This window comes from Odontomachus brunneus, unplaced genomic scaffold (genome assembly GCF_010583005.1).
Source record: "Odontomachus brunneus isolate Ranch 3 - 2012 unplaced genomic scaffold, Obru_v1 Obru_scaffold_264, whole genome shotgun sequence".
In the NCBI taxonomy this organism is placed as follows: Eukaryota; Metazoa; Arthropoda; class Insecta; order Hymenoptera; family Formicidae; genus Odontomachus; species Odontomachus brunneus.
Genome location: NW_022639714.1, coordinates 268,755 through 278,856, shown reverse-complemented (window position 1 = coordinate 278,856; position 10,102 = coordinate 268,755). Strand labels below are relative to the sequence as shown.

General features: G+C 34.0%; 1 protein-coding gene across 10 annotated transcripts in view; it reads right to left on the bottom strand.

Moving 5' to 3' along the window:
* Window positions 1-10,102, bottom strand: part of LOC116852970 (solute carrier family 35 member C2-like) — a 14,772-nt gene that overhangs the window by 3,988 nt on the left and 682 nt on the right. The window contains exons 1-3 of one of the 10 annotated variants that reach the window (XM_032833765.1): window positions 3,542-4,815; window positions 2,910-3,020; window positions 455-590 (exon numbers count right to left, since the gene is read on the bottom strand). The exons of 1 other annotated variant lie outside the window; for it this stretch is intronic. In XM_032833765.1, coding sequence (XP_032689656.1) covers window positions 455-478 — 24 coding nt within the window. In that variant the 5' untranslated portion in view covers window positions 479-590; window positions 2,910-3,020; window positions 3,542-4,815. Of the gene's footprint in view, window positions 1-454; window positions 591-707; window positions 986-1,273; window positions 1,340-2,909; window positions 4,816-4,893; window positions 4,913-10,102 lie in introns of those variants that run through there. 8 more of the 10 variants (XM_032833768.1, XM_032833760.1, XM_032833764.1 and 5 more) reach the window with 8 other exon arrangements.

The following is a 10,102-nucleotide window of genomic DNA, read 5'->3' as shown; positions in this document are numbered from 1 at the left end:
TATATATATATATATATATATATATATATATATATATATATATATATATATATATATAAATTGTAACATTTATAAATTATGCGATAACATTCTTTCTAATAAAATAACTAGTATAATTATTCTCAAAAAAAACTTTTTGAGAATTTTTTAATACTTTTGCTACCAATGTCATATGTATGACAGCAAAAAATTTTTCTTTATTCATTTATCAAATTAAATTTGTTTTACATAAAAAAATAATATAACTGTGTGGAAAGTCCTCCAGATAAATGATAAAAATAAACATGTCAATTACTGCATTTTCATCGATTTCTGCGAAATTAATTTTTCAAAAAACATGAGTGGGAACACACATACATATACACAGGTTTAGTTATTACTGTCGATATAGTGCAGTAAAAATTAAAGTAAGTTATAAAGTTTGGTAGCCAAGTCAAGATTATGAAAAACGTACCGCCTTGTGGGGAGCTCCGGACATAAAGAAATTACTAGTAAATCATCACTTTTGAAAAATCGCTACGTGTTAGCCGCCTCAAACATCAAAAGTTTGATAAGGTCCATATGCCGTTCACGACGTCAACGTCACTTTCCTGGAGGCAAATATTAAAATGCAGATTAAAATCGAGAAAACAGATCTCGATGATGTCGAGGATATGGGATTACGATAGCTTATCTTGACATTAACATAAGGTAACGAGAGGACATACACGCGCGAACATAACCTAAAGACACGAAAGCGCGACACGGAAGCTGTCAAGCCTCGCGCGATCTAACTCGAAAAACGATGACCGTTTTGCCGATGGGTTTCTCGCTTCGGTTGCTCGCGAGAATAGAGAGTTTATCTGTCAAGTTGGCAACGACAGAGCAAACATGCTTGCTTTCGTTTTCTTTTTGAGACCCGTCGATCACAGTCGCACACCTTGCACACGAACGCGTAATCACTACACCGTGTCGACAAAAAAAGAAATCACTGTCGCGTTGACGGTGTAAATCGATACTGTTATACATACAGTGATTTACGTCCTCACTTATTTAGACAAAATCGTATTAACATTTTTAATATTTGTATTTTCAATATAATGCTCTGGAATGTTTGCGAGAATTTATATTTCGCAAATGATTTCCTGATGAATCAATAGCTCCCATATTTACAACAAAAGATCGCGAGTACTTTCGTGAATTATCAAAGAAACCACGGCGACGCTCGTGAAAAAGTAATTCTGCACGCATATGAAGGAAATAAATTTGTAACGAACGCCAACGACTTTCATACATGCAATATGGAACACACCGGACGTTGAACGAAAGCTTGCGGTTGTTTGAGAAGTGACACGAATCAACCTTGCAATTATCGTTGCGATAACATCCTACATAGCGGTGTTTTATCATTTTATAATGATATATATATATATATATATATATATATATATATATATATATATATATATATGAGATTATACGGGAATTATAAAAAAAAAATACCAACAATAATATGCTGTCAAATTCACACGCCGTTAAAGCAGCTGAACTGCTTTAAATAAATAAAAATAAAATCCCTGCTTGAAGAATCCAATAGAATTACACAAGAAAAATCTATGTAATTGTTTTTGATAAAAAATGATAAAATTATATAGAAATACATGTGTATTCAGATAAATATTTGACGCATATGTATAAGGATTTGTTAAAATAAATTTGTTAAGAGAATTTATTGTAATTTGCACCACATATAAATTGAAACATTAACTGTTCGTGCAACCAAATAAAATATTGATTATACGATAGTTGAGATATTTGAAACTAAAATCGACATTTTTTTATATGAGTTCTCTCTTTTTGAAGTTATGCTATTTTTAATTTCTTATAAACTCTCAAATGAAACTTTCAATCTCAAAAACTATGATATTAAAAACTAATGTACCAACATTATTTATCAATTTTGGAACTATTGACCATTTTATTTGGAAAGCATAGAAGTAGAAAGTTCATAATTTATAATGATACATATACATATATTCAAACACTTACATACCTCTTTTTATTATCTATGCACGTCTATTGGATCAACTGATGATCCAGATAGCACAGAATTAAAAAAGAATTTAGTCGTATGTTACTAATTCTGAGTTCATTTTTAGATACAAAAAGAATTCTTTTCCGAGCTGAACTAAACTCTAAAGAATTATTTTTTAAACTGAACTCTGAAAAAAATTTTTTGCATCTGAAAATAAACTGAGAATTGGTGATATACGACTGAATTTTTTTTTTTTTAATTCTCTGTGTTATTTGGGGAAGCATTAATAAGAAAATTAAGATTAATAATGAAAAAAATTAAGATTAATTAAAATTATTACTAAAATTAATTAAAAAATTAAAAAATTATATCTCTTTTTTGTATATATATTTGTAATATTGTGCGTATATATACATTATTTGAACTTATCATTTTTATCGGAATTTTATACACATATTTTTTTTTCTTTCCCAAATTAACGTTTATTACTTAGATTATTATTTAGGTAAAATAAATATATAGAAACATAATTTTGTTCAATACATAGCAAGTTTATGAATGATTCTTTCAATGCATCGCTGAAAATATGCGACTGACTTTCCAAATCCTTTAAACGTTACAAGTTACGATATAAAACGAAAGAAATTGATATATAAACTTTGTTATATAAGCACTGAAATGTGAGAAATTGAAACATTTGATTAAAATGATAAATTTAAATAAAATCACATAGTATTTTTCAACGAGATTTGTACAGATTACTATTAATCCTTATCGTGTTTTTATTTCTTTAAGCAGGGACAATAATAAAGTATTAGTAAAAATACCCACAAACGTTACTCGTAATTCTTTTATTTTTCACCATAAATATCCTTTTCCCCCTATTGTTACATACATGTCAATTTCATCGGTCCCGATCAAACTGGTCCGCATAAATATTACAGTCGCATTATAATTTTGTCCAGGTTTTAAGTAGCCGTCTATTCGATAGTTGAGATATCTGAAACTAGAGTCGACACTTTTTATACACGTTTCTTAGAGTTGTGTTATTTTTAATTTCTTGTAAACTCTGAAATTAAGCTTTCAATAAAAAACTAATATACCAAAATTGTATACAGATTTTGGGACTATTGATCATTTAGAAAATACAGAAGTGGGAAATTCATAATTTGTAATAACACTTGTGAAATATACATATACATATCATATACATATATTCACTCATGTACATTTCCAGACAGCAGAATGTCCAAAATCGGGTCATAAAACGTTTTTAAGACATCTTCGAGATATCTTTAAGACAAATTTATAAGATATTGTCTTAAAGATGTCTTAAAGACGTCCTAAAGAGGTCTTATGACTTGATTTTGCACATTTTTGCTGGCTGGATTGTTTTTATTATATGTGCATGCTATACAATCGCATGTCTCTACAACTTGTAGTTTCGTCGAGTTCTAAATGATGGGAAGTATTGATCGCGATCGTATACGATCGCCAGGACAAACTTAATATGCGACATGTTCGCACCATAGAAATATGCCAAGTATTCATGCTTCCACTCGAATTGCACACAAACTGTTAGCAGATTATCGTCATCGTAACCATCGCCGATTCGCGGATGCTCCCTCTTTGTCAGCAACGCAGCAGCAACTACTAAACGATCGTGAAGTCATCGCACTCTCTTCTCATTTCTTTTCCTTCCAATAGACACCCGTCTTCACAAAGAGGACATAGAATCATACTTGATACAATTGCCAGGATAAACTTAATATGCGACATGTTCGCGCCACGGAAATACGTCAAGTATGCATGCTTCCGCTCGAATTGCGCGCGAATTGCCAGCAGATAATCGTCACCGTGACTATTGCCGATTCGCAGATGCTTCCTCTTTGTCAGTAACGTAGTAGCTGCGACTACTAAACGACCGTGAAGTCATCGCACTCGTTTCTTTTCCTTTCAATAGACATCTATCTCCATAAAGAAGATGCTTGTCCCCCTTTCTTTTCTTCTTCTCTCCCTCAACAAGAGCTTGCTCGAGACTGTGACGCATGCGACTCGACAATCGGGTTCGGACGTGCGAAAACCGCCAAATCCCATCAGTCCTGGAACGTCTTTCCGTGCAATCCTCGAGTAGAGCGATCCGAGAGAGGTAACGTCGAATGCTAGCTTTGTCTCTTTTCTCGGCAGATACGGCGATAACTTGGTACAGCCGAGTTTGCGCCTATCAATGTGCTTCCATGAAACATCAGATGAATTCTTTCATTGGTTAGGCGATAATTTCCCAAAAATTGGAGGGGATAATGTTTGTACCAAGGAAAATCTCTATACGATATAATTTAATGATGTTTTTTGTAACTGCACTACTGAACTAATGCAAAGGTTAGAGTGAGAAAACATATACTTACTTCAATTTATCGCACCAATTCAGCAGTACAATTACAAAGAACAGGCCTTTGAATTATATTGTGTAGAGATTTTCCTTAGTACTAACATTATTCCCTCCACTTTTTGGGAAATTGTCGCCTAACCCTTTCATTCAACACAAGGGGTAAAGCTGCATCCTAGTAATCGCTTCTCCCGGGACCGCTTCTGACAAGATCATGTTTCGGATCACGCGTTCCAGGTCGGTAGGGATTTGAACGGCGGGAACGATTCGGTCGCGGGGATCGTGAGATTAAAAAGAAACATAAAAACGGTATATTACAATCGCGTTCGGCCGTACGAGTCTACGTCGGTCTTGACGTATATTTTCGCATCGCATTATGTTACGTATATAATGAAACGCTTTCTTCTTTTATGTTATCTCCGGTCGCCGCGACCGCCGTTCCTATAGGCACCGCGACCGCGCGGATTACTTTTTGACGTTGGCCCACCCTTACTCGTCGTTGAGTCGGACGGCGGGTAGCGCGCCGAACTGCCGGACAGACCGGACCCGCTGCCGCTAATGTTGCTGCCGCCGCCACCGCCACCGCCGCCTCCACCGCCGCCTCCACCGCCGCCGCCGACTGCGCTGCTACTACTATTACCACCACCACCGCCACCGCCGCCGCTGGCGTTACCGTTCCCGCTCTTCGCGGTCGTTGAACCTCCGGGCGCTCCACCACTGCCAAGCACAGTCGTGTTACTCTGGAAGAACGCATAATTTCAGTTGGTCTTCGATGATGTAGCCGTCTGAGACAGGGCTGGACGTTTACGCGTAAATTATGACATGTCTACGTGTAGACAATGTCAATTATGTGTAAGATGTTTGTGTAGACGATCTGTGAATGTCATTCAAAGAACGTATAGCTTGCTCAAAAATTTGTCAAGGCAAGCTGACATTTTTATTTAACTTTTAGAGTTAAATAAAATAGAGTTCCTGATATAAATCTACGAACCTTGTTTCCTAAACAAGTTGGACTCCACAGAATTCTCTGCTAACATTCTTATCTACCGAGAGCTAAATTTATCCATCTGTTATACAATAAATTAGAAATTTCATTCAAGTTGTTGTCTTTTTTAATCCTAGAACTCTAAACATGGATAAGGTTTTCCTAGGCCAATTTTTCGAGTGTTATCGTTTTTAAAAACATGTTTTGTTTTCTCATTATCTCTTTTCAATTTTACTGAATCGCAAAAACATTAATAGATTCGTATCTCTTGATATTTTCTATTAAAAAAATGTAGTGTTTACGTAACTTTTTGATGTCTAAAGAGTTATAATATTTAGATATTACATATATAATTATACATAATATATATATTTATATATAACATATAATATATAATTTTATATATACAGGGTGTCCCGAGAACTTCTATGATGACCCTTGGTGAGAACGTAGAACGGATTGAAGTGAACAAGAAAGTCCTGTGCCGTTTTGCGATATTCGCAATAATAGTCAAAATATTAATTAAAAAAGATTGGTGAATGATCACGCGCGATATGGTAGATGAGCTGCAGCAGTAGCGCCGTCTGCCGTTGTATACTTATATATTAAGTCAAACTGAATAAAAAAGTCCTCTACCATTTTGCAAATGACCACATAGATTTTTAAATATTAAAGAAAATTGTTACATATATGATTGTATACCATAATGCATAAATTTTCTTTAATTAATATCTAAAAATCTATATGGTAATTTACAAAATAGTAAAGAACTTTTTGTTCAGTTTGATTTAATGTATAAGTATACGACAGACGGCGCCACTGCAGTTCATCTACCATATTGCGCGTGATCATTCACCAATTTTTTTAATTAATATCTTGACTATTATTGCGAATATCGCAAAACGGCACAGGACTTTCTTGCTCACCTCAATCCGATCTACGTTCTCATCAAGAGTCATCATGTTCGGGACACCCTATATATTATAATATAATATATATAATTTTATATATATATATATATATATATATATATATATATATGTGTGTGTGTGTGTGTGTGTGTATAATGAATTACTGTCCACATGAGAAACGACCATGAATACATTACGTAGAAACAATCCGCGTAGATGTAATCTTGAAATCGGCACAACCCTGCTCCAAGGGTTTATATTTTCGCAAAGAGAAGAGCCGTGACACGTGACTCATCGATTCTCCACTTTTTTCGCGTGCGTGAGCGGTCGAGTCGCATGATCGACCGTAACAAACGAGAAGATGCGCTTTTGAAGTATTAAATGGGAACTAACTGTGAAGTTCGAAGACAACATTCAAATATTCATCGGGTAAAACCGCAAGCTCTGTAAAGTTTAATCTACAATGTGCTCTTTGCTTCCTGTTTCTTGTTCTGTTTTTTTCTAGCTTAAAGCCTGATCTACAATGTGTTCTTTGCTTCCTGTTTCTTGTTTTCTGCCTTTTTTTAGTTTAAGATTTAAGCCTGATCTACAATATGCTCTTTGCATTCTGTTTCTTGTCTTCTGTCTTTTCCTGGTTTAAAGCTTAAGGTTTGAGTCAGAAAAAGATAAAGAGAAAGAAGTTTTAAAGCCTGATCTATAATGTGTTCTTTGCTTCCTGTTTCTTGTTTTCTGTCTTTTTTAGTTTAAGGTTTAAGGCTTGAGTCAGAAAGAAATAAAGAAAAAGTAACAGGAAGAAAATAACATATTATAGATCAAGCTTAAAGCTTGAGTCATTAAAGCCTGATCTACAATATGCCCTTGCGTTCTGTTTCTTGTCTTCTGTCTTTTTCTAGCTTAAAGCCTGATCTACAATATGCTCTTTGCTTCCTGCTTCTTTCTGTTTATCTCTTTCTGACTCAAACCTTAAACTTTAAGCCAGAAAAAGGCAGAAGACAAGAAACAGAATGCAAAGAGCATATTGTAGATCAGGCTTAAAGCTTAAAGTGTGAATCAGAAAGAAATAAAGAAAAAGAAACATGAAGCAAATAACACATTGTAGATCAAGCTTGAAGCTTCATCAATGTTTTCTTTGCTTTCTGTCCGTTTCTCATTATCTCTTTTCGACTTAAATTCTAAGCCTTAAGCCAGAGAAACATAGAGAATAAGAGACAGGAAGCAAAGAGCACACTGTAGATTACTTAAAGCGGCGTAGTGACAAAAGCGGGAGCTTTTGTGAATGCGTGAACTGCACGTGGCTGAGCACGCGCGCACGTCATTTTGTATCGCCCCAACTGTCGAGTAAATGACAGTTTCGTGATGATTATATCGTGCCAAACGTGACTATCGCGTATTCGTCTGCACGCACAAACTGTCTGCTCGGTTGTAATTAACATTAGAACTACCGAAGCAGTCCAATGGTCTGTTCTTTGTACCTGAACTCGCTACACCAGCCCAAGTAAATGAATGTATGTAAATATACAGTATATGTATGTAAATATACAGCAACTTTAAATACTACGAAATTCGGCAATGTTGAGTTCTTTATGATTGGTTAGATTGCACTTATATTTATCACACAAAATTTCGAAATAGAAATACGAAAATATTCTTAAAGTTTGCTCCAAACAATATGTCATGTTAAGTATAATATGAAAATTTGCGTGTAACCTTTAATAAATTTACTGAATATAACAAATAATTTACTCTATGATGTAAATTTAATACTTAATTCAATATAGTATACTTGCTTTATAAATGTAATTTAAAAAATTGTAAAATTTTCATTAGCGATTGTCTCACGTTATTATAGTCATGAAAGTCTGTTTAGAAATTTGCATTAGTTTTCTTTCTCTCTTTCTTCTTACACCAAGTCATATTTCTTCTTAAGTTCTGAAAATATATTAGTTCAGTTACAAAGAACAAATCTCAAATGACAAGTAATTTCGTAATGACAAGTGTTCGTAATTTTTTAGAAAAACTGTCCCGCGCGCGCGCGGACTTATAACGATGTGATTGTTTACGTGAAAAGCGATCGTGTATATATCATGAGAAAAATTTCATAAAAAATCATGTAGATCTACGATACAATTATAAATCTAATGTGAAATATCTAACCATTTCGTTGCGAAATAGAGCAATAGACACAACACGTAGCGTGAATATAACGACATTCCCGACGATTCGATATTGAGGAAGCTTTTGTTTTTCCCTTCCCTGCCAGGCAAATCGTTATCATGAATTATTAAGAGATATTGTTTGTAGGACAACATCAACTGTGGATTGATGTAAACTCGATATTTTCTTTGTATGTCGTAAACAGAAGCGTGCATCGAGGGATCGCTGCCGCTTCAACAGCACAAATGTTTAAAATACGTCTTGGGTAGCGATCGTATTTCGTAAGAAAGGACACGTGTAAGTTTCTCTTGAACTCCACAACTTTCATCATGTAACTTTTCCACCTAGAAATAAAACATTTTTCTCGTGAAACTGTTCACTTTTTATGTCGACTAAAGAGTAGTTACATGGACTACCGTTTTGGAGACATCCCAAAGACGTGTAAAACAGATACTTTTCAGAAGTCTTCAAAATATCTTTTAGAGTAAAAAAAATAACAAGAAATTATTTAGAACAATAGAAGATTTATAGCTCATTTATGCAAACTGTAATTGTTAACTTATGCCGTAGTCCGTAAAAAATTGACCAACCGCAGTCAAATTATACAAAAATAATCGACTGTAACTGGTCAGTTTCTTATGAATTATGACATAAGTTAATAGTTATGGTCGTAAACGAGTCATTAAAATATCTTTTCTAAAATATTTCTTATTTATAGGTTTGTTCGTTTTTATTGCACGAGAACTGCACTAGAATTGCACTGAGCTAAACTGAACTAGGACAGGAAAATACAGCACTAGTTCACATCAGTGCAAAGTATAATTAAGGAAAGAACACCACAATGTAATAAACAACATGGCGCATCACATTGCATTATTTGGTACGGACTCGAACGAAGGTAATTTTATTATAATTTTATTATCACTATTAGTTTTTAATTAATAATATTTATATGTATATATTGTGTGTAGTATAATACTTAATTCTTAAACATGAAAGAAAGAAGCTCCTTCATATAATTTAGCAAAATTAAATATTGCATATTATTAATGAAAGTATATTTGTTTCATTCTAATTTACTAGTTCAGAAGTTTTTTGAAAATAAACATGGCCCATATCCTTGAAATTTTTGCATATACATAAATTTCTTTGCGCAGATGTAATCATATCATAAAATAGTTACGTAATGAAACTTACGTATACGCAAAAATTTCAAGAATATAAGCCCGTATCTGTTAGTTTGATTTCTGCACTCGATATCGCTGCACTGGCAGCACTAGCCGAGATTCAGTGCAAGTAGTATAGTGAATTGCTGCACTACATGCTGTTACATTTCGAAAACGAACAGCGCTATGTGATGTTATTGTCGATAAAAAAAAAGTTTAATGTACATTCTTTGCACTAGTGTGCAATACTTCAATAAATTAATCGAAAACGAACAAATTTATTGTTTCAATTATTGCACCAGAAGTTCTTCGAAAACGAACAGGCCTTAAAGGCCATCTACAATGGAATTGGGTAAAATGTAAACAGTAAGCAAATTGACCAACCACAGTCGATTAGTCTTGTAACAATCGATTGTAGTTGGTCAATTTGCTTATGTCTTACTCTGTCTATTGTCAAAATTTCATTTTAGATAGTTCTTTATACTG